The sequence below is a fragment of the Drosophila navojoa genome, chromosome 6 (genome assembly GCF_054131105.1).
Source record: "Drosophila navojoa isolate 15081-1374.11 chromosome 6, UAZ_NAV_1.0, whole genome shotgun sequence".
In the NCBI taxonomy this organism is placed as follows: Eukaryota; Metazoa; Arthropoda; class Insecta; order Diptera; family Drosophilidae; genus Drosophila; species Drosophila navojoa.
This window is the reverse complement of record NC_142894.1, coordinates 385,487-411,980: the sequence shown is the minus strand read 5'-3', so window position 1 is coordinate 411,980 and position 26,494 is coordinate 385,487. Positions and strand designations below refer to the sequence as shown.

The 26,494-nt window shown below is 35.3% G+C and overlaps 2 protein-coding genes across 8 annotated transcripts in view; both read left to right on the top strand.

Moving 5' to 3' along the window:
* PMCA (plasma membrane calcium-transporting ATPase 3) overlaps positions 1-26,494 on the top strand; it is a 137,009-nt gene that overhangs the window by 75,227 nt on the left and 35,288 nt on the right. The window lies entirely within an intron of this gene.
* unc-13 (protein unc13 homolog) overlaps positions 1-26,494 on the top strand; it is a 58,147-nt gene that overhangs the window by 17,954 nt on the left and 13,699 nt on the right. The window contains exons 1-14 of one of the 7 annotated variants that reach the window (XM_089262771.1): positions 564-6,481; positions 7,216-7,347; positions 7,542-7,550; positions 9,052-9,126; positions 12,510-12,729; positions 12,820-12,940; positions 14,342-14,448; positions 20,501-20,642; positions 22,452-22,776; positions 22,842-23,114; positions 23,202-23,360; positions 23,434-23,559; positions 25,612-25,779; positions 25,867-26,148. In XM_089262771.1, the coding sequence (XP_089118897.1) occupies positions 569-6,481; positions 7,216-7,347; positions 7,542-7,550; positions 9,052-9,126; positions 12,510-12,729; positions 12,820-12,940; positions 14,342-14,448; positions 20,501-20,642; positions 22,452-22,776; positions 22,842-23,114; positions 23,202-23,360; positions 23,434-23,559; positions 25,612-25,779; positions 25,867-26,148 (8,052 nt within the window). In that variant the 5' untranslated portion in view covers positions 564-568. Of the gene's footprint in view, positions 1-563; positions 6,482-7,215; positions 7,348-7,541; positions 7,551-9,051; positions 9,127-12,509; positions 12,730-12,819; positions 12,941-13,529; positions 13,637-14,341; positions 14,449-20,500; positions 20,643-22,451; positions 22,777-22,841; positions 23,115-23,201; positions 23,361-23,433; positions 23,560-25,611; positions 25,780-25,866; positions 26,149-26,494 lie in introns of those variants that run through there. The other 6 variants (XM_089262772.1, XM_089262775.1, XM_089262773.1 and 3 more) reach the window with 6 other exon arrangements.

Below are 26,494 nucleotides of genomic sequence, written 5' to 3'. Positions count from 1 at the left end.
TATATATATATATATATATATAAATATACTATTACTATTGGGTGATTGACATCAATGTACATTGGTACATGTCTGCAGTGTTCGATATGCAGAGCTGCGACAGTTGTTAATGTACCTCACAGATCTAGCGATTTTTTAAATCGATTCCTTTAAGCTCTGTTGTTTTCTTTATATTATTGATAATTTAAATTGTTTTTCATATTGAAAACACCAAACAACATTTTGCTATCAAAGTGTGTTTTAGTTTTTGTGCAGTCTAATCTACTTATGATGTTTCACTCATACAATGTTATTCTTCCGAATGTCACTGTCCACAAAGTTACCGTGGAATCTGAATATCTAACCAACTTATTAAATATAGCTTTCCTCTGCGATAAGTCACAAGGTTAAGACGTCGGCTGTAATACCTATATCATTTTATATCATAGTCCTAAAATCAGCAGTCGTTAGACATAAAAAAAAAAAAAACGGTGTGAAAGTGTGGAATTTGGCGAACGTATGTTATCACACAATGTATATATCTCTTTACAATGCATATAGTTTTGAATTTATATAATATTTAGTCGTGATGTCATCAACAAAAACAGCAACAAATACGCCGATGTCATTTAAGCCTTCATCAGTTGCAAAAGCCGACTTGCTGCTGCAGTCATCATTCGCGATGCCAGTCAAAAGCAACAGCAGCACCAATATATCTGTCATTGAAGAAGTCGAGGCTAAAGCGGAACCCTACAGCGTGGCTGCAAATGCATTGCACAGTCAATTTAAAATCAAGCAACAATTGAAGCAGCAACAACTAGATGCAGCAAAGGTAAAAGAGCTGCAAATTCATCGAGAACACCATCATCAGCAGCCTCAGCAGTCCCAGCAACATAAGCAGCACCAGCAACAGCAATCACAATCGAGTTTGTTTAGCGACAATCTGTCCATGTCAATGTCCAGATCGAATCTGAATAATGGTAGCATGGCATCGATCAGTAGCGAGCAACAACTATGTCAGCTCTACAATTCGCAACAGCATTCCGATTATATCATCTCAGACTATATGGATAAGATCGCAACACGAATTAGTTTGTTAGAGACAGAGCTGAAGTTTGCATGGCGGGCTCTTGATTTGCTCTCAAACGAGTATGGCAAAATATGGACCAGATTGGAGAAATTGGAAAACATATCTGTAGAACAGCAATCGGTAGTTGGAAATTTAATGGGTCTCATTCAAACGAAGCAGCAAGAAGAACAGCAGCTGCCGAATTCGGAAATTCCATTTGCAGCATTTTTAGCAGGAGGTCAACTGTTGCCCATGGAATTGGAATTGGATGAAAATATGGATATATTGAATGAATCAAAGATAGAAAAGTCCAACTTTCGTCATATCTTGGAGGAATTGAAAGCGAATCATGATGATCTGTATTTAGACGAAGTCGGCACCCATGCCTTAGATATGGATAATAACAGTGAAAACCACTATCTGCAAGTTAATAAAACAGACCACCAACAGAAGGATCAGCAGCAGCAGCAGCAAAAGCAGCTGCAGCGGGATGAATGCGATTGGTTAGCAAATATAGCTGATGTGAATCAGAGCGGCACTCGAGCTAGCTCCCGAGCAAAACTTTACTCCGAATCGGATCTGTTGATGTACGAACAGCAACAGATAATGGCCAACAATGCCAGAGCCGAATTATTGCAGGAATTTCTGAACGGACAAAGAGTTCTGGAACAAGTAGCTGCATCTGCATCAACATCAGTGTCGGCATCAACTGGCGGTAGTCTGCGTAATATACAATGTCTTAAAAGATCATCTCAGGAAATGTTAGCTGATACGTCGTCTGAACTTGACCAGCTCGTTGATGAGGTGAAGTTTTTTCGTTCAACAGCCGTTAAATCCGGCCAGGGTGGAAACGAGATAGTACCCATAGAAGACCCTGGAGGTACGACACTCGATTGTGAGATAAATGAAAATTTTTACAAGAATTTAAATGAAGCATATCGCTACAACGATATGACTACTGAAATAGGCAATGTGGAACGATTACTACAGCAGTCCGAAATAGCTCACGACTCATTGATTAATGGACAATTACCCGTTTCGCTTATGCTAGCCGAGACTTCTGTGAATTTTAGTAAAGAAGCAACGGAGCAAACGGCATTTAAAGGTAAAGAATTGCGAAAACATCGAAAAAAGAAACATCACAAGAACGAAATGGATATGATAAACAATTTGAAACATATTCTGGCCCAAGCATCTAATACAGATAAAACACCTGATTCAAATGCAACTAACACCCAGTTGAATTTGTCATCAGTTCCAGACTCTGGAAGCACGACAATTTTTTCAAGTTCGGAAGATAGGAGTGAAGAAAGTGTTGCTGTACTAGATGCCATGACTGAAGTTATAATAAGGGAAATAAATAAAATAAGCGATCTGCAATCATTATCGGGATCTCAAATACTTAAACTGAGGCAGACAATCAGAGCTGAGCAAACTTTCTTTGAGAAACTGAATCAAGTGGATAAGCATCTAGCGTTACTTCTCTTAAATCCTGTCACCATAGCCGAAGAACTGAGACGTTTGCGGGTTATTGAGGTTGATCAAAAATTTGAGCTAGTAATGAAAAAATTCGAGAAAAATATCGATACCTTAAAGAAACTAGTTGGAAATTCGTTTGAGCAATATAAAATAAACAAAACGACACAATTAAATTCCAATTCCGTTCTCGATTCCGAATACAATTCAAAATCATTTTCGAATTCTAATTCAAATGTGAATACAAACATAATTAAAGCTGGATCCGATTCAAAGACTGCAACTTCTTCAAATGATTATAGCGCCCATTTGATACGTAATAATTCTGATTTGGATGAACAATTAAAGTTATTAGAAACCCAAGAAATCGAAATAAATCGTAAGCAAAATATTGATAAAATTACAAAAAATAGGGAGTTAGAACTGGAAGTGGTCAAGAGCGGAGAACCCTTATTGTCGAGCCCGAGTCCAAGGGATCAGCAACGGAAGAGTTTCAGTTTTGCTGAGCAGTCTTTAACAAACATTTACAATCAAGATGAATATATAAGGTCATTAAAAAAAAGTCTTGAAAAACATAATAATATGCTGTTCCTGTTACATTTACAAAATCCCGATAAGCACAAAGACGCCGCTATTACCGATTTGGACGATATATTGTTAGACGTAAGCGGTTCAAGTCCTCCACCGCCAGCACCCAATGATATTGTATCCGACAATTTATTGGACATACCTGGTGCTAATAAATTTGCCCAACACATTCTTAAGCCACAACAGCAGCCGCTGCATCAACACCCACAACTACGAGCTAAATCTGACTCTGGATTGACGTCTATGAGTGGCTGGTCACCGAATTCGAATGAGAATACCAGCTTTAGCAAACGCAATGATATGACTGTTGAAATGATACATATGATGAAAGAGCTACAGACAAGTGGCGACCTCAAGTTAAATAAATTGCATAAAGTAAATAATATTAATGCGGACTCCAATATCGATATCAATATGTATCACCAGTTAAAATCGGATAACGATTATGTGTTTAGCGAGGAGAACCTTAACTATATACATGAGCTATCTAAAAATATACCAATTTGCTCAGCATATGAAAATAAATCAATGTTTTCCGAGTCGAATCCAAATCAGAATGCTAATGAACCAATTTCAACAATTGATGAAATTCTCAAATGGGATCAACGGAAGCTTCAGCCGAACAACAAAACAACTCAACTATTTTCGGATAACAACAATCTGAATGTGAGTACAAAAAGTGTAAGCCACTTCATAATGCCTGATATTTTGAAAAACGAATTGTCGCACGACATGGAAGGATTGGTGACATCAACTAATGGCTATATGGAAACGGATATTGATCAAACACCTCAACGCCACGCTCTAGCGGATCGTCTCGTTTATTATCCCACGTTCAATGGCATTGCCGACTATAACAGCACCAATAATCTGGGTTATTTGGAACTTTGTCATCAGTCGAATAATCATCATCATTCATCATCATCGTCGTCATCACTGCAAAACAGTCAACATAAACCGCCAGGTTCAAAAAAGCCGGTAGACTCACAACCGCGATCATGTCAATCGTATGGTAAAGCCATCGAATCGAAGCATCCTAAAGTTTGGAATAAGTTGTCTAATCTGTTGCCGGACAATCTGAAGCTAAAGCGTTATACGAGATGCAAACGCTCTCAGTCGCTGCCTGGTGGCAACGCCGCTATTGGTCCGCAACACTCTCAAATGCTGGTTCGTGGTCAGGCTGGTTCGTATCCGTTTGCCACAGGGACTGCCTCTGCCATTGGCACCTTGAGTGCATCAATTGATCCAATTGGAAGTCAACGTGAAGACCTAACAATGCGTATTAAAAAATTACCAATGCGTATCATGCAACGAGCAAGTGATTCTACTGCCGTTTTAGCTACTAGGCAAAAGAAACCACGTTCATTCTCTAATAAAATGAATAGGATAATGCAGAAGGCGAAATCATATAAACGGCACAGCTTTAACCTGCGCCACGGATCTAGCATTTCAGATACCGAATTGGACAACACTATTTTTACAGCTTCAGAGGAGGAGTCGACTAATAGTGAAATTGAGACCACAAGACACAAGAACAATAATTATGATTACAATGATGTTGATGATGACGATGGTGATGATGATGATTGGGGACATCAGCACGATTGGCATAGCTCAATTCCCACCGGAAATGGGCAGTCTAATTCTTATATTGAGAATAGCAATACGAACGCTCGTGCTAAACAAGAAATGAATCTGTTTGCTGTTGTTGGAGACCTAAAAAGAAATTCTCTTATAGCGCCCGATGAGCAGAAGTGCCAGAGCTTGGAAATCTTTGAGCGACAGCATGAAGAAATCCTGCCGGAGAACAAGGTAGATGTCACTGCTCAACCAATGATTACCTCAAGAGATAACGATGGAGTTGATGCTGTTGCATCTGCTTCTTCTTCAGCTACATCAGCTATTGCCTTAAATTCGGCTGATGTCAGCGCAGTGTCTATCATAGATATTGCTTCAACTTCTCCCTTGGATATTGCTGTAGTTACTGCTTCGAAGGTCATCAGTGATTGCTCACAAGCTGTGTATGAGCCTAAAAAATTTAATGTTCCCTCACTCATGGTGGCAATGACGTCGTCGGACATTAGCGAACCACAATTAACTGAACAAGATTATAATCATCAACATCAATATCAGCATCAGCATCATCATGTGCAGTCGTTAGACATACCTAACAGTCCTTACTATGTCTCATCGAGGGAGGATGATGACAATCGTAGTCAACATTCCGGGCGCACGTTGTCCTCATCACGTCGCCAGAGCACGGAGGATAGCATTGACACAGATGACGAATACTTTTGCTATGAGCTGCGACATTTGGAAGAGCTCGAAGCTGAAGCCTTGGCAAAAGCTGACGCCGAGCAAAATAGCTACGCGCAGCATTCAGACAATGAAGTGCTCTTCACACAGATTGGTCAGTTGGTGTTGAGGGACAGCGTTTATTGTACAGAAAGTACAGAAAGTTACTACGTCCCAGATGAGACAGTTAAGCACAAGATGTCTGAGGTTTTGAACGAACTAAGATGCGTTGTTCAACTGAAACCGGAGGATACAGATGGTCGCCCTCCAAAATCAGATGACTCCGAATTATTGGGCAAACAGAAGCAAAAAAACTTAGTTCAAGTGTCAGATATGCATAAAGCTTGGCAGGACGTTAATAATGAATATCAACTGCCTAGCAGCTCCAACTCACAAGAGACTACAATAGGAACATTAGCATTAGTAGAAACACAAGTAAGCACACAAGTCAACAAAAAGAAACGTCGAAAAGGCGACAGGTCAAAAGTTACTAATCAAAGACAGGACGAGTTGCAATCGGACTCAAGTTCATCTTACTCATCAAGCGACAATGAGCATGAGTACGAGCATAAGCAAAAGCATAGATCATACCTTATTCCCACTCCACTTCAGCTAAACGATGAACAACCAATTGAGTCATCTAGTGCCACATCTGGTCCGGATACGCCAGCAGCTCAAAGTGATGAAATGGATGACAATTTGGTTGAAAATGGTGCCGATCTAGATATTGTTCAGAAGACTAATGCAGAAAAAGAAGCACCTGCATCAGCAGTTTTGCCAGAAGAGAGCTCCGAGCTAATCGACATACATAATAGCGCAGTGAATGTAGCGAAATCAGAGGAGAGTAGTGTGCCAGTCGCCGATTCGACATCAATGTTCAATGCGTCGTCATTTAAGCTTATTAGTTTAGACTCAAGTGTCGAGGGGTCTCAGGTGGCTACCCCAAACAGCGCTAGCGCCAACTTGGGCACAAGCAAATGGAAATTGTTGAAAACTTTGAAAGAGCGTAAAATCGAGGAGAGAAACAATCTGGATAAAATGAAGGAAGAAGAAATCGCTAAAGACAAGCAGAAGGTACAACTTGAATATATATATATATATATATATATATATATATATATATATATATATATATATATATATAAGTTTAATTATATATGTAATTATATATATATAAGTTTAATTATATATATATAAATAAATAATGGAATACTTTTTCCTGTATGTACTCTTGACTTCTATACATCAAAATTTCTATCTACATCTGCATAGCTAACGTTCAGACCCCTGAATTACTTTATCTTTCGAAAGTTTTAAGCCTATGATTCCTAAGTTGAGCCCCAGAAGAAACGCATAGACGTGACTATATGCGCGTGTGTTTTTATATTGATGACCTATTCCTATGTATTGACTAATACCAAATTGAACGCTGAGCTGTAGCCGTGAACGGAAAATATGAAGTCGACAATGTTCAGAACGTTTGACGATTCAGTTCTAATATTACTTTATTTGAATTTGACCATACCTATTAGCTTAGACAATATTATAATAATAATAATAGTAATGATAATAATACTAATACTAATACTAATACTAATACTAATACTAATACTAATACTAATACTAATACTAATACTAATACTAATACTAATACTAATACTAATACTAATACTAATACTAATACTAATACTAATACTGATACTGATACTAATACTAATACTAATAGTAATACTAATACCAATACCAATACTAATACTAATACTAATAATAATCAAATAATAATATTAGTTCACATATTTATTTGATAGAATGGTACCGGCACAGGGGATGTGGGCCTACGCTCCAATGGACATCCAGGGGATAATCCATTCTACAGCAATATTGACAGTATGCCGGATATACGTCCACGGCGAAAATCAATTCCCCTTGTTTCTGAGCTGGTAAGTCCGATTGTTCATCATCAAATTCAAATCTGAAACAGACTCGAAAGCATATATGTATCTATATAATATATGTACTCCCTTACTACATCAATAATTAAATAAATTATAAATTGAAAAAATGTATGGCCTTTATACGGATGTTAAATGTTTGTTTTCTTTTGTACGACCTAAATTATTTAAATGGATCACAGGTGCTCAAGGTATACAACGATTATTTAATTTTCAACATATTTCTCAAATTTTCCATTTCAATTTCAATTTTAATTCACCTATTGTTAACGAATTTTATATGGTATTCACAATTTTCTCAAAGATTTGCATTTTCTTTTTTATTTGATTAAATTGTAGTACTTACATCAATATATATAATTTACTCTTACCAAATATTTTATTTATAATGAATTTACTCAGACATATCAAACTAGTTCTTGAGCTTTATATTTAATTTTATTAAAGATACGTTAATACGTACGTACGTTAATAATTGTTGCTTAATGGATCAAACAATTTTATGAAAAGCTTTTAATGTAGATAACACAAATTGAATTCAATAGTTCTTAAACTGATTAAACTGGTCTGGCATGAGCTAGGACGGTACTTGAAAAAAGTAGATTGCTTGAAGAGTTTACGTAAAGCATTAAATTGAATACGCCAACCCAGGTCCACGTTAATATACCTGTACCTGATAAATATTGTAAATCATTATTTTTATGCCCTGAACCCATTGTAAATGGGAAATCAGGGTATAATGGTTTTGTTAGAAATATGTAACAGGCAGAAGGAGGTGTGGCAGACCCCACAAAGTATATATATTCTTGATCAGGGCGACGAGCTGAGTTGATTTGGCCCTGTCCGTCTGTCTGTCCGTCCGTCTGTCCGTCCGTCTGTCCGTATATATAAGAGCTAGAGACTTGAAATTGTTTTTCTTAGGTTCGTGTATATCACGCGCATATCGAGTTTATCACACAAAATCGATAACAGCTCTCGATACTTACTTATCGATTAAAACCCTTATCGAAAGCTAGTTATTTAATTATTTTTTCTACACCTTTAGAGCTACAACTTCCAAATTTTAAATGCAGACTTATATGTATTTTATATAATTTCGAATTTTGTTATAATTTACCCCCACCCCTAAATTCACCCCCTCACCCTCTTTTTTGTAAAAGCGTATTTCAGAGACTTGTGCTTTATCGTGTACACACATTTAAACATTATGATTACGTTCTGAAAGTTTCATTAAGATCGTACGTCTAGAAATTAAATTATTCAACAAATAAGTTCGAATGATATTGCCCACACTGCAGCGCAATCCAAGCGTAGTCGCTGCTTACTGCGCAGTTAGCAGAGCGCGTATTAATACTTGCGTGTGTATGTATGTGTGCAGAGGAGGAGTGTCGAGTGAGTAGAATATCAGATTGAGAGGTTCGGGGTATCTGCTAGTCGAGCAGTCTCGACTAGAGTATTCTTACTTGTTTGTATTGTTAGTCGCCTGTATATATATATATATATATAAATCTAGGACTAGACTTCTTTATTTTAGTGACCGAATTTTTTTATATTTGTTGAAATTGCTTTGCTTGAATTGTTGCATTTTTGCCTCTAATTAAAATTAGCATTTACATTACAATAGTCTACAAATACTTAACAATTATAACTTATGTTCCTCTCCTATTAATTCGACTTACAATATATATATAGACAATGGCAGCCACAAAACGGAATGCTGGGCTCACTTCAGCAGTGCCCCGGGCAACGCTCAATGATGAAGAACTGGTAAGAGGCTTGATATTACGTTTTCATATATGTATTATATGTATTTATTTATTTTTAGTTATTTAATAAACAGATATTGACATAACGACAGTCAACTAAAACTACAATTATATAGCCTACAAAAAAAGTACAAAAAATTATTACAATAGTATTACCCCCATATTGTATTTGCCAGTCCAGCCAGCTATGCTCCTTTTCACAGCCAAATATGGTCAGTGATACTATTGAGACTATGAAAAATAGATGAGCTAAATGAAAAATGTAAAGTAAAGATTATAGTTAATATAATTACAATTATAATAATTCTTAAGATAACAAGAGCGCTGCAGTCGGGCGTTACTAACTGCAGAATACTCATTCTCATATCATCAGCAATTTAATAGCTAAGTTTAGGTCTAACACTGTAAAAACTCTGTTTTCCCCGATTTCCAACGCCCCTACTGGGTGTAGACACCTAATTATACCCTGAACCTATTGAAAATGGGAAATCAGGGTATAATAGTTTTGTGTAAAAGTATGTAACGGGCAGAAGGAATCATCGCAGACCTCATATATTCTTGATCAGGACGACGAGCTGAGTCGATATAGCCCTGTCCGTCTGTCCGTCCGTCCGTCCGTCCGTCAGTCTGTATGAGTGCGTCGATCTCAGAAGATACAAAAAATTTATTTAGTTTTTTCAGCCTCATTTAAGCAATATTAGACCTGGAAGCTTCAGATTCTGTGTATATACATATGATGATTACAAACATTTTGTAATTTACAGATTTTAGATACCACGCCCCCATCGCCCCCAATTTGTAAAAAAACGCATTTCAATTTCTAGAGACTTGTGCTTTGTAATATACATACATTAGAACATTATGATTACGTCCAGAAAGAGCGCGTTTTTATACGTACGTGCGGATGCATGTGTATGTATGTATATGTGCATAAAAGAAGTACAGAATGATTAGAATATCAGATTGGAGGGTTCAGGGCATCTCCTAGTCGACTGCTCGACTAGAGCCTTCTTACTTGTTTTTGAGTAGTTTTTAGAACGAGCTAACGGCAAACCTAACTGCAAAGTTTGGATGCTTACGCTCCAAAACGGTGAAAATTACATGGTATTTTTCGATATGCCACGCCCTTAACGAGGCGTGATATTTATTTTTAGAGGAGGTAACTAGTAATTGAACTATCCAAATTTGAAGTGTGATCCAAACTTCTGGCCCCTCATGTGGTTGTTCATGAATTTAGACCTAAAAATCGTAATAGACCGACTCGTATTTCTGTAAATCTACCTTCGGTGCAATCGTCATCAAACACTGTACCAAAAAACTAAATACTTTCCAATCTTCTTCGCAGCTGTCTCTGATTTATCAAAATGTACGTGGCTTGAATTCTAAACTGAAAAGTCTATTCTTACACAGTTTTAGTGTACAATATGATATTATTGCATTTACTGAAACGTGACTAAGTAATAATATTCATAATAGTGAAATCCTTTCAAGTAATTTCACTATTTATAGACTCGATCGTTTAATGCGCAGAGGGGGTGGTGTGTTAATTGCGGTTAAATCCAGTATCCTCTCTGATGTGTTTACCTTTTCATCCCTTCATGAAGCGGAGATTTTAGGGGTTAAATTAATTCTCCCATCGTGCTCATTGTTTATCACATGTTCTTATATCCTTCCCTCTTCTGATTTACAAGTTTATGCTCAACATATTAATTGTATTAAAGAAGTTTATGAGCATGTGAATGGTAGAGACTTACTTCTTGTGTTGTGGGATTTTAATATTCCCAACACTTCTTGCAACTATAGAGGCATTGCGAAATTATCTGCCATTTCGGCCTTGCAGCATTTTTGCAAATCGATTATTCTACCATCTCAACATGGTTTTGTTCAAAATCGATCAATGTCCACTAATTTACTTGAATTTACTTCGCTTGTCAATGACAGTTTTTCTAAAAAAAAAATGCAAACGGATGTTATTTATACTGATTTCAGTAAAGCATACTGACTTATACTGTATCATTGCACAGTGCGTTTCATGTTCTTAGTGTTAATTTTTATAAATATTAATAAATATTAATAAATAAATAAATAGATTAATAAATCTACATTTAATATTTTTTTCTGTTTTCTTACTAACACTTCTTTTTATAGTATCATTAGTTTCACTGACCATATTTGGCTGTGAGACGTGGGCATAGCTGGCTGGCAAATAAAATACCTCCATCGGGTCGGTTTTACTATTGATATTATATCCTGTACTTTGCTTAGGATTTTTTTATACCCTGAACCCATTGAAAATGGGAAATCAGGGTATAATGTTTTTGTGAAAAAGTATGTAACAGGCAAAAGGAATCATCGCAGACCCCATAAAGTATATATATTCTTGATCAGCATGACGAGCTGAGTTGATATAGCCCTGTCCGTCTGTCCGTCCGTCCGTCTGTCCGTATGAACGCCGAGATCTCAGAAGATATAAGAGCTAGAGAGCTGAAATTTTGTGTACATACTCGTGTATACCATACGCAGTACGAGTTTGCTTTATTTTTTCGATAACTCATCCGATAACGTTTTTATCGAGAATAATCGAAAAATTGATTTTGTTTTTTGAGCCTCATTGGAATACTATTAGACGTGGAGACTTCAGATTTACTGTGTATATACGTATGATGAATACAAACATTTTGTAATCAACAGATTTTGGATACCACGCCCCCTTCGCCCAAAATTTGTAAAAAACGTATTTCAAGTACTAAAGACTTGTGGTCGCTGCTTACTGCGCAGTTAGCAGAGCGCGGGCGCGTGAGGGTGGATGCATATGTATGCATGTGTGCGTTCATAATAGAAGTGCAGAATGATAAGTATATCAGCTTGGAGGGTTCAGGGTATCTCCTAGTCGAGCAGTCTCGACTAGAGTCTTCTTACTTGTTTTAAATCTAATTTGACTCTCGCTTTTGTCAATAGATTTAAGAAATAAATAAATAAATAAATATTAGTTGGTGAGCTAGAATGCGGAAATCTGGAATGTAGATCCGCGTCGACCATCCAAGATCACGAGCTATGGCGGATTTATCTACGCCCATTGGAGTCGTGGCAAATCGGATATAACTGTATCTCCTAGAGTTTTAAAGCTAGACCGGTAAAATTTTGCCCATGAGCTACGAATTGAAAATGGGTTCAGGGTATATAAAGCGATTTATTTACTCAATAAGTTAGATATTCGTATGCTATAAGTGAATCAAATAATATTGTTTTGTACTGCTTTGTATATGGACCTGTTTCGTATAGAAGGGTTTCATCGCTTTATATGTGTATCGGACAGTTTCTTTATAATATAATATGTATTTTACATTTTTCGCCTTGACACTAACTTATTACGTCGGTTTTTAGAAAATGCATGTCTATAAAAAGGCACTGCAGGCGCTCATATATCCAATATCTTCTACGACTCCACATAATTTTGTACTTTGGACGGCTACCTCGCCGACTTACTGCTATGAGTGCGAGGGATTGCTGTGGGGCATCGCAAGGCAGGGAGTGCGGTGCACAGAGTGCGGGGTCAAATGTCACGAGAAGTGTAAAGACTTATTAAATGCCGACTGTCTACAGCGTAAGTCGAGTTTTTTATTTTACTTTTTTTATGTCCCAGTTTGCATTAGCGATGTGTACTTGCATATAATGTTCACGATTGTATTTGTAGGTGCCGCTGAGAAGAGCTCCAAGCATGGTGCCGAGGATAAAGCCAATTCAATAATTACAGCAATGAAGGATCGAATGAAACAACGCGAGCGGGAAAAACCGGAAATATTTGAGTTGATCAGGTAACGCTTTGAAATAGACCCAATTTGTGGCTGGTGCGGATATTCATACTCATCTGTATGTGATGAATGAGAAAGCTCAAGTTCTCTGCTAATCAATTGTTATTGTATGTCTACCGGTTATCTAATAATGGGAAAATGTCTTGACTTATATACATAGCTAGTGATCGTTGAATAAAAGGCAGTTCAAATCGACTTATTTCTATCATTTTCGATTCCCAACAAAATCCTTTGTTAAAAAAGTGAATCTTTAGTTATATAAGAAAACTCCCAATTAAAGGAATTCTTTTCCAATAATTGAGTCTCTAACAATAATGTGTGATGCTTAGCAAGACGAGGTTTCTTCAACTATCAACTATCTCCTAATATATATTGGCCATACTCCATTCAGTAATTGAATGATGTCCAATTATAGCCTAATTCGATTTCTGTCATAGCTAATGTTCGAGAAATATACATATACACAGAAAAATATATACAGTGTCTCAAATATAAGGAAAATATAATATATAATATAAAAAGCTTTATGACATGCCATGATAATGCCCATCACGCACTCTACTACATACCCATCCATATATAACCTATTTAGAGCCGTGTTCAGCATTGAGGAGAAGAGCCATACGGGCCATATGAAGGCTGTGAAACAGAGCGTCCTCGATGGAACCAGTAAATGGTCGGCAAAGATCGCAATTACAGGTTTGACTCCACATCAATGTGAAAATGTGATTTATCAAAAACATTTGCATTATTCCTTACTAATTGTGTATATGTATTATGTTATATGTAATAATATATAATATAATATATTATATTATATATATATATATTTTTTTTTTTTAATATATTTTTTTTAATGCTATGTGAGCATGTATGTATGTACGAATGCTTGGGAGGTTCTTCATATACACATATACATAAGAAAAGATCAAGATATTGCATACGCTACAGTTGGACAAATTTACTTACATGTCAATTCGCTTAGTATCTTTGTGTGTGTAAGTGTAAAGTATGTTGTTTATACTCTATAATGTGTATAAAATAATATCTGACACAGGCGAGTTGAGAGCAAAGAGTGACCCCCGCATAAGAGATAATTTGAATTACTTATACTAAGTGCTTGTTGAGCCGATAAATGAGTCGAATTGAAATTAAGAATTTCACATAAATATGTACTTTATTCACATGAAACTAATTATGGGTAGATTTTTCAGCGCACCAGCCCAGCCAAAACAAAAAATAAAATAATTAATGAATAAAATAAAAAACAAAAATAATATACAATATATACAACGATACTCTAAACTTTAGTGTTAAGTAATTAAATGGTTGCAGTTTCTAGTCATATATATATCTGCAAAAATCTATTTCAACTCAAACTTCAAATTGCAATTCCAATTTAAGGATGACATTCGGTGTGGATCCAGATACACACATAGATTCATTAGAACAGGCTGAGCACGCAACTGTTGAGGGAACATCTAAATGGTCATGCAAACTAACAATTACAGGTACACGGGCAATATCGATATGGTTTTTGCGACTATGTCTTATGACTTATAAACCCATCCCTTTATATATATATATATATATATATATATATTATTTATTTATTATTTATTTATTTATAGTATCGAAGCTTGCACAGATTAAACACAGGTCAAGGCAAAGTTTTCTGTTCACCTGATTTGGAACATACTCTAGTTACACTAAATTTTTGATTTTATGAAGTGCAAAAATTAATCTGTGGGGGTACAGAGTAGAATAGAGTCGAGTGTCATCGACTAGACTTATATTAATATATTTCTTTTAGTGGCTTCATAACCCATTAGTGATCCACTTTAATGACACAATTATGTTAAATATTAACCACGGCCATTTTCAAACACCAAAATTATTGTGTGTGTATCGAAATAGCTTTTGCAATTCATTTTATGTCAAATGAAATCAATTCATTAAAAAAATCTAACTCCCAAAAAATCGCTTTATCATTGACGGAAATAAAATGATTCTTCTCTTTCTGCAATCATTTGATCTCCCATCCGTAGTTTAATCAAAATTTCTTTCTCTCTCACTTTCTGTCCTCTCTCTATCTTTTTTTTTTTTTTCCTCTCTTACTATTAAATTTGTTTATGTTTCTGTTAAGATGTGTGTATAATATGTAATAATATACGATTACTCATTTATATATTAATAATATGAAAGAAAAAAGAGACCAACTAAAATTTGCAACGCACTAAGTTTGTACAAGAAGCAAAACTTACATTTTGCTGTTCATTCTAAGTCTGTTGGTCTGGCTGTGCGTCCGTGAAAATGATTATATTTTAAATTTTGAAAAAGATAATTGAATTAGGGTCGTGAGCCCGTAGTCAGCTGTCTGCAGATCTCTAATAAGTTTTCATTCGTTTTTTAAATTGTTTTATATAGAATTCGTTTTCCTAAACACACAGTCGATATTGCACACTTAATACTTAAAACTCTAACCTAAATATGAGATAAGAAAGTAACAATCCGCATTATTGACAAACATTTACCATCGATATGCAAATGGTTTTTATGCATTCCTTTCAGATGTTTCATTCATGGTTACGATTTGTATATATATATTCAAAATAATTAACATGTGTGAGCTCGTTATTTACCTCGAAGTCTGTATTTCAGACTTCCATATATGAATTATTTCATAACTGTTTATTAAAATAAATTTATACATTTTGCTTAGTCATCTAGAGTCAACTGAACATACTCTGCCTCCCTCTAGTAAGCTACAGAGAAGACCTTAAATGAAAGGGCTTAAAGTAGCAAAATATTTAGTGCGACATCGATTCGTCCCTCTGTAGAGCTCCCACTTGTTGAATTAAATAAAAAATGTTAATTTAACTATGTACATAATTGTTTTTGCATATAAATATTGATATTAAATTAAAAAAAAAAAATTAAAGTTTGCATGCCCAGTCAGTTCAATATTTGTTATGTGTGCCCTTTATTTTATCTATGGCTTTGTGGAGAAGAAATGTTTAGCTCTACTCTATATAAGCATCCTGTCATTCTTAATTATATTTATGTTTATATATCTGATTTCCACTAATATTTTAAAATTAAATACCAACTCAAATGTTTCCCCCCTGAGTCTCTCTTTCAATCTATCTTTCTATCTCAAGCACACATTCTCTCTCTTATCAATACCATTATCAAATAAATGTATGAAAATGTATGTAATTTTGCGCCGGATATGCTTTAGTCTAAAGATTATTTTCCAACCATTTGATCATACAAATGGATGAGTCTCAATTCTACATGAACTTGGGTAATATTATATGGTTCTTTGCATCGAGGAGCTTTAATTTGAACTAGGGCAAATAGAAGATACATACACATGTACATACGTATATGCTTTTGCATTTCGGTTTCGTGAATAAGTCCTCATATATATACAGTCGACTCTCGTAATTCGAAATTCAAGGGACTCTTAAAATACTACGAATTGTGGAATGTTTGAAATAAAGAAATGGTTCGAAACTTTTGAGAGAAAGTAAGTAAAAATTCGAATTATCAAGGGATTTTATTTAACTGTTGATATCTTACATATTCCTCTTGTACATACATATGTTAAAATTAATAAATTTTTTAAAAGAACTCAGTTATATGGGATTGCTTTGAAGCCGCTCAGACTTTTAAATATTTTTTAAAGAAGCAACCCAGTTTCATCATTATACCCTGAACCATTGTAAGTGTCTTTCACTTACACAAAAAAAAAGACTCAGGCAGAAACTGCTTTGTCGCGTCTGCCTGAGATCCCTCGCGCTCCGAGCGAGTCAGTTATTTCTGTTTTCGTTTCGCTCAAGTCAAAAACTGATCGTTTGCTTGAGTTAAATGAAGCAAATTGTCTTTTGCGTATATATGGGTAATCACACGTGATGGTTGTGTTCTTTTTGCATTTATATGAATGTATGCATGTATTTATTTACATGTACACGAAGGCAAAGATCATTTCTGTTAAGTTTTTTAGTCAAACTGTATTTTGCTGAGATCGTGTCTACACCATCTTTTCGGTTATGTTGAGAAGCAGAGCATACATATAAGAAACAAGAAAGAAAGCTCTAGTCGAGACTGCTCGACTACGAGATCCCCTGAACCCTACAAGCAACTGATATTTCAATAATAATTAGCAAACACACACGCACACACACACACACACACACACACACACACACACACGCATACAAACAAACACACGCACATATACACGCATACAAACAAACACACGCACACACATACACATACAAACAAAAACACGCATACTCACACACTCACATATACAGGCGATTGCGCTGGGGTTGCGCTGCAGTGTGTCAATATTATGAGAACTTATTTGTTGAATAATTTAATTTCTAGACGTACGATCGTAATGAAACTTTCAGAACGTAATCATAATGTAAAATGTATGTGTATACCGAAGCACAAGTCTCTAGTATTTGATATACGATTTTTACAAAGATGCAGGTGAGGGGGTGGATTTAGGGGTGGGGGGTAAATTTTAACAAAAACCGAAATTGTATAAAATACATCTTTATATACATGTTAAATTTGGAGACTCTAGCTTGAAAGATGTAGGAGATATAATTTTTTAAGTGATTTTCGATTAGGTTTTTTATCGATAAAAAAGTATCGGAATGAGTTATCGTTTTTTAGTGATAAACTCGATATGCGCGTGATATATACGGACATTTAAAAAAAAAGTTGAAGTCTCTAGCTCTTATATCTTCTGAAATCGACGCGTTCAAACATACGGACGGACGGACAGACAGACGGACAGGGCCAAATCGACTCAGCTTGTCGCCCTGATCAAGAATATATATACTTTGTTGGGTCTGCCACGCCTCTTTCTGCCTGTTACATACTTTTAACAAAACCATTATACCCTGATTTCCCATTTTCAATGGGTTCAGGGTATAAAAAACCATCAACTATCAATTGCGAGCTATGTCCTGAACTCATTGAGAATGGGAAATCAGGGTATAATGGTTTTGTTGAAATATATGCAACAGACAGAAGAAGGCGTGGCACAAAGTATATACATATATTCTGAATCCTAGGTCCGTGTATACCATGCGCATAACGAGTTTTGTTTCAAAAATCGATAATCGTTTTTTCGATTAAAAACATCGAAAATTAGTAATAAATGTATGTATGCTACATCATTAAAGCTAGAGTCACTAAATTTGAAATGCAGATTTATGCATTTTGTACAAATTCGATTCTTGTTAAAATTTACCCGAAAGGTTCAGGGGATCTCGTCTCGAGCATCTCTGCTCGAGGAGTCTCGACTGGAGCTTTCTTACTTGTTTTATTATGGTCGAGAGAGTACTGAGTGGGATCTTAAATTCTTTTGCAATATCGATTTTCTTCTAATCTTATAGTCTTTCAATTGATTTAATTTTTTAAGCACTCGTCAAATTTTTATACTTCAATCATGTGTGCCTATGTTTTACACGTAACAGGCAACCATGCACAGTAATGGTAGTTTCAGGAGAGTCCCCAAATTCATATTCAAAGTTTTTACTAACACTCCACTGACCGCGTCTTAGCAATGATTTTTTTGTTCGAATAACTGAGTGCATAAAAATGTATGTATAGACATAATTCGAAATATAATTAAATAAAATATATATTCTATCTGCCTGTATGAAATTATTTTTACAGACTTGCGGTAATCTGTTATATATATATATATATATATATATATATATTATTATTATTATTATATATTACATTTTTATTTTATTTTTTATTTATATATATTTTTCCTTTAATTTATTAATCTCTGCTATTTTGTGTGTGTGTGTGTGTTTTTTTTCATATTATTGATTTGCTTTTATTAAAAAAATTCTTATTGGAAATTTTGTTGACTTGGGAAAGTTTTTATTTTTCTTATTTTTACAGACTTGCGGTAATCCGTCTTCTAAATATATATATATATTTTTTTTATTTATGTATATGTATTTTGCTTTTTAATTTATTACCTCTCTGCTATTTTGTGTGTGACTGTGTGTTTTTTATACCCTGAACCCATTGAAAATGGGAAATCAGGGTATAATGTTTTTGTGAAGAAGTATGTAATGGCAGAAGGAATCATCGCAGACTCTATAAAGTATATATAATATTCTTGATCAGCACGACGAGGTGAGTCGATATAGCCCTGTCTGTCCGTCCGACCGACCGTCTGTCCGTCCGTCTGTCCGAGCTGAAATTGGTATGCATACTCGTGTATATCATACCAATAACCACTGGTTAGTGATTATATGCATTACTAGTTTATCATATTTTTTCGATAAATCATTCGATAACTTTTTTATCGAGAATAATCGAAAAATATTTTTTGTTTTTTTTTTTAGCCGCAATGGAATAATATTAGACCTGGAGACTTCATATTTACTGTGTATATACATATGATGAATACAAGCATTTTGTTAATAAAAGATTATAGATACCACGCCCCTTTACCCTCAATTTGTAAAAAACGTATTTGAAGTACTTCTGCTTTGAGAATGACTGCTTTGAGACTTCTGCTTTGGAATGTACATACATTTTGTATTGTATGGATTGTATATCTAAAAAAAACAATTTTTCAACAAATAAATTCCCATAATATTGTTCACTCTGCAGCGCAGCCCAAGCGTAGTTGCTACTTACTGCGTAGTTAAAAGAGCGCGGGCTTATGCGTGAGTGTGGATACATATGTATGTATGTATTTGTGTGCATATAAGAAGTGCAGAATGATCATAATATCATCTTAGAGGGGTCAGGATATCTCCTAGTCGTGCAGTCCCGACTAGAACCTCCTTACTGTTTTTTTAAATATTGTTTATTTTTTATGTCCAGTTTTAATGTTGATGCGTTAATGTATTTGTATATTATAAAAACTTAACGAATTCTTCACAAAATTTGTGCCGTTGCAATTTATAAATAAAAGTGCAAGTGATAAAAGTGTAATTCGGTCAGAATCTGTTGGACTAAATGCCTAACTAAACTGCCTATACATTTTTATTGCGAGCTGTTTTCTTAAGAATCAACAAAAGATCATTTACTAAAAAAATACCTATTTCCGTTTTTTCTCTTCTTCTTTCTTCCTTGATTGACAAAACTGAACAAACAATAAATAAAAAAATAAAACAATTCGAAATTGCAAACTTATATTTACATTAACCAACAAATCAAATCTTTCAAAATGACTATATTCGTTTCATACCTCGATAACATACGATAATACACTAACACTTTCGCAAAATTGAACACTATGCAACACACAACATTACGCTCTCAACATAATCTTCGTTAAAAATAACATAAACTACAACCCGCATCGGAATAACCCTAAACAATTCTTGAATTTTTGTGAAACGAATACATGTCATATATATATATATATATATATATATATATATATATATATATATATATATATATATATATATATATATATATATATATATATATATATATATATATATATATATATATATATATATATACCCAACAACTTATCCGATCTCAACTGTACAGTGATTTGTGCTCAAGGCCTGATAGCGAAGGATAAAAGCGGTACCAGTGATCCATATGTGACGGTGCAGGTTAGCAAGGTGAAAAAGCGAACGCGCACAATGCCTCAGGAGCTAAACCCTGTGTGGAACGAGAAGTTTCACTTGTGAGTATCTTTCTATGTATTTTCCGCTTTCTTTGTGTTTTTATCTTTGTATATAAATGTCTGAATGTACATATGTGTAATTACATATATACGTACTCCCACAATTGAAATTTGACTGTACGTACTACAGACACGAATATTACTTATATAACACATGCACTCTCTTTCTCTTTAATCCTTAGCAATTTTCTCTATGTGTATGTGATATCTAATGTATTTATAATTTATCTACATTTCATTCTCTGACTCTCTGTCTATCCTTACCCCATCGATTTCTTGCCGTTCCCATATGTGTATGCAGGTGTGTGCGAGTGTGAGTTTGAGTGGAATATGTAAAACCTGAATCCACATAGTTGCCTAAACTATTCACACGTGCGCGGGACTTTGATAGTGTGTTGTTTGCGTTTGTGCTTGCCAATTACTTAAGTTGTCTGTATTTGCTGTTACCCTTTCAGCACTCCTCTTGACCTTGCTCTGTATTTTTTCCATTATTCATATATACGAGAATGTATAACAATGCACACATACATACATTCTTAGTCGGTTACATAGAGGCGACAAGCTGTAGTCAGCTTTACCTGCTCTATTTTTCTCCTCTTAATATAACAATGGAATAATCTTGTGTTTTGGTCCGTTGGATCAATGCAAAAATCTTGGTAACTTCCAAACTTTGACTTCTGATAATCTAAAGCACTTTCAAAAGTACTTAATTTTACACAAAGCTCTACAGTTTGTTCTTATATAGTTCAATTGCTGAAATAACTTTTGGATAACATGTCTAAATCATATACTCGGTATTTGCTATTAGTATTATAATAAAGTACTTATATTCAGTGTTACTACTTGCCTATGAATATTTCATACATGGTATTCTGTCAGATTCTAAGGAGCTTTTAAATATTTTTGTATAATCGGTCGGCCTTTAGTTAGGTTTAGCTTCTGTGGTGCAGCTCCTATTATACATATGTCTCAACTGCCATATCTGGTAATTTTTGGTGAATTGCTGAAATAATTTATTGATTATGACAATTGGAATTCAAGGTTATATGCCCACGCATATAGTACAACACATGTATACAATATGTGGCTGTCTAATTTTTTAATATAATATCAGCTTGATGAATTTTGCTAAATGAACTTGTAAGTATAATATCAAAAAGAGAAATCAAGAAATAAAAACAATCCAGATGATTTTTTATTGATTATCTAATGTAACGCATATTGAACTTAAAACGTAATTAGTTTATCTTTGTTATACCTACTCGAATAGCATATGTGCTCTATGCTTATCTCATATTTATCGATTTAGTTTCTAATATATATATGTATTAGACAAATTTCTAATTTATGCGGCGACTATTGACAGTATTCATCAGTTGAGCTGGCCAGACAAATATACATCCATGTATACTATATAATACATTTGATGATCATCAAGCCGTTTCTCTGTACTAAAATTTGTATACGTCTATGTGTCAGATACTGGAACACATACACATATATGAGAAAAAATGTAGTTAATTATGATATATCTCTCTTAAACATAATAAGTTTTATTTTTACTTACTCCATGTTTTTTTTTGCTGTGCACTCTTTTTTATAAAGCAAAAAAAACTTATATATTTATATATACGTGTATATATAAATATATAATAATATTTATAATAAATACTTGAGGCACTCAAAATGTATGTGACGCATGTATAAACAGATTTATCTGTAGTTTACCTTTTAGATGCACACTTCCAAACAAGTACTTAAATATTAATGTATAAATAAAAAAAATGAAATCATTGATGGGATATGCAGCGAATGCCACAACTCTTCAGATCGTATCAAAGTTCGCGTTTGGGATGAAGATAACGATCTTAAATCAAAATTGCGACAGAAGTTGACGCGGGAATCGGATGATTTTCTGGGACAGACAATCATAGAGGTTCGAACACTCTCTGGAGAAATGGACGTGTGGTACAACTTAGAGAAGCGCACCGATAAATCTGCCGTATCGGGTGCTATACGACTCCATATATCAGTTGAAATAAAGGGTGAGGAGAAGGTAGCACCTTATCATGTCCAGTACACCTGCTTGCATGAAAATCTCTTTCACTACCTGTGTGAGGAAAACAGCGGCATGGTAAGCGATACATCTTAAACTTCAATTATGATGCTTATTGCAAATATATTTTATATATAATATAGGTAAAGCTACCCACCCAAAAAGGCGATGATGCATGGAAGCTCTACTTTGATGAAATTCCCGAAGAAATTGTGGACGAGTTTTCTATGCGTTATGGCATCGAAAATATATATCAAGCTATGACTCACTTTCACTGCCTTTCCGCTAAATATCTCTGCCCGGGAGTTCCAGCCGTCATGAGCACTCTGTTGGCGAATATTAATGCATATTATGCCCACACGACCGCTTCTTCTGCTGTTTCAGCTAGTGATCGTTTTGCAGCGAGCAATTTTGGAGTACGTATTCCCCATTGGAACATATATGTATTTATATATGCAAATTATTTGACATAATATATTCACCCAACATTATTATTTTTTCAGAAGGAAAAGTTCGTAAAACTACTTGATCAGTTGCATAATTCCTTAAGGATTGATCTGTCGATGTATAGAAATAATTTTCCCGCTTCGAGCCAAGAGAAACTGATGGATCTTAAGTCAACAGTCGATCTCTTGACTAGTATTACATTTTTCCGCATGAAGGTAATTTTACGTCAAAAGCATAATGCCCAATTATTAAATTTAATTTATTTAAATCGACTTGACGATGGAATAGGTACAAGAGCTGTCGAGTCCTCCAAGAGCAAGTACAGTTGTGAAGGATTGTGTGAAAGCTTGTCTTAGATCCACCTATCAATTCCTCTTTGAGAACTGCTACGAGCTCTACAATAGGGAGTTTCAGGTAATTAACATAATTAATTAACATATAAAATTCTCGCCAAACTCCTCCGAAACGGCTAAACCGATTCTCACGAAATTTTTTGTGCAGGCTGGATAGGTCTGAGAATCGGCCATCTATTTTTCAGGGCCCTAAGTTTAAAGGGTGGGCAAGTCGGGATAACAGTGACAGTTTTCGTCAATGCTCTCATGTTAAACAATAATTTATGCACATTTTATTAATACGTGAACGTGGTTATTAGATATACGTGTTTTGTTAGTATGAAAGGTAAGGCAAATAAGAGGCAATCGAATACAATATTGTGTTATTGTTTACCACCAAACCGTTTTTATACCCTGAACCCATTGAAAATGGGAAATCAGCGTATAATGGTTTTGTTAAAAGTATGTAACAGGCAGAAGGAGGCGTAGCAGACCCCACAAAGTATATATATTCTTTATGAGGGCAACGAGCTGAGTCGATTTAGCCCTGTCCGTCTGTCTGTGCGTCTGTCCGTATATAGATATAAGAGCTAGAGACTTAAAATTTTTTTTTAAATGTCCGTATATACAGCGTGCATATCGAGTTTATCACTAAAAACGATAACTCATTTCGATATTTGTTTATCGATAAAACACCTTATCGATTTAAAACATTATTATTAAAATCAATTTTATTTTGTTTTCGATTGAAAACATCCCTCTACGCTCAATGTTTTCCTTGCTTCTCTCTCTCTCGATGCTCTTTGCTCACACACATGTACACATTTGAGAGAGAAAAGAGAGAGAGAGAGAGCAAGGGAAACATTGAACATAGAGGGATCTTTTGTTCAACCATCGACCATCACGGTCGAGCGCATGAAGCGAAATGATTGTGCTCTCATATATTTTTGTAGTCCGACCCCTAAAAGTGATGAGCCGAGCATATACGAAGTTGACTGGGAGATTACTCTCGAAAATAGGCGTGCAAAACACTTTACACTACGTGTCCGGTCTATGTGCTCTCTGGTTAGTGATAGTATATTCGTAGAATCACATTGCTCTTGTTGTGCTAGAGTACTTCACAGTTAGTTTACACAAGATTTGCTAGATGGCGCTGCATCAGTGAATCTATTTCAGTTGTGCCACGCACAAATGCTCATACATGTAGCAAGGGACTACAAGTATGTGTGTGCATGCCTGTCGCGAGATCATATTCTTTATACGCCTCAACGCATTTATACCCTTCCCATAAATATATATCGAAACGCTAACATTTTGTTTGCATGAATGTCGCAAACGATTTTAAGATATCGGTATACTCTTCACTAAAAAGAAAAGAGCTGGGACCGTCGCAAAGAAATTTCAATTTTTGTGCGCTGCTGAGCTTCATGATTTGAGAGCCCACAGAGAGAGAGAGAGTTAGAGAGAGAGAGAGGGAGAGTAAGACAAAAAACGAAAAGCGCATACATGACCATTTCGTTTGCGTGCTTAGAGCGCACTGATTTCGTCGTGCTATTTTTCATTACCCGAGCCAGCCAATACCAAGCCGTGCGAATACGAAGTTGGCCGGACCCTACTAGACAGATTTTGCGACGTGGAAAAACGTTGCCCTATGTGTTGTTTGGTCAGTGCTTAGACTACAGATTTACTGTATATATACATTTTATGAATACACAGATTTTTTAATTTACAGATTTTGGATACCACGCCCCTTTTGCGCCCAATGTGTATTCGTATTTCAAGTACTAGAGACTTGGGCTTCTGAATGTACACACATTTCATGATTATGATTACGTCCTGAAAGTTTTTATGTTTACAAAAGAAATTATTCAACAAATAAATTCTCCTAATATTACCCACACTACAGCAGAGCCGAAGCACAGTTAGTGGACCGCGTACGTGCGTGTGCATGTGTGCATTAAAGAAGTGCAGTATGATTAAAATATCAGCTTGGAGGGTACAGGGTATCTCCTAGTCGAGCAGTCTCGACTAGAGCCTTCTTAATCGTTTTATGATCGTCTTATGAGCCAAATTATATTTTGAAACTTCTCCTTTTTCAATAATTGATAATTTTATTTGATAATTTCATTATCAGGTGGATCCAAACGAAGCGAAACGTGATACTGATGACCATGGACCAAAACTAGATAGCGTTGACTTCTGGCATAAGCTGATTGCATTGATTGTATCTGTTATTGATGAAGACAAAAATAGTTATGGGACAGTGCTCAATCAATTTCCCCAGGAATTGAACATTGGACAGGTACATCGTCCCATCCATAATATTTCAGGAACTACTTAGCTATTTTATAATCTTTATGAATGAATCTAATTTTTTAATTGACTCTAGCTATCGGCAGCTACTATGTGGGGTCTTTTCGCCGTAGACATGAAGTACGCGCTTGAAGAGCATGAGCAGCATCGGCTTTGCAAGTCATCTGCTTACATGAACTTGCATTTTCGTGTCAAATGGCTATACAGTAACTATGTTAAGGAGGTGCCACCCTATAAAGGAGCTGTGCCGGAGTATCCAGCTTGGTTTGAGCCGTTCGTCATGCAATGGCTAAATGAGAATGACGATGTCTCATTAGAATACCTTCATGGTGCATTTAATAGGGATAAAAAGGACGGGGTAAGTCAGATAAATATCAAACATATAAGCAATATATATTTAAATATTATATGAAGTCATATTTATATTATTCTAATTGTAAACAAGAAAACATATTGTTTTGAGACTAATCGTTTAAATTTGGTCAAAAGAAGAAAGCTTTAGTCAACAAATTAATTCTCCTAATATTGCCCACTCTGCAGGGCAGTCCAAGCGCAGTCGCTGCTTACTGCGCAGTTAGCTGAGCGCGTTCTAATACGTGCGTGTGTATGTATGTGTGCCTAAAAGAAGTGCAGAGTGATTGGAATATCATACTGGAGGGTTCAGGGTACCTCCTAGTCTAGCAGTCTCGAGTAGAGTCCTCTTA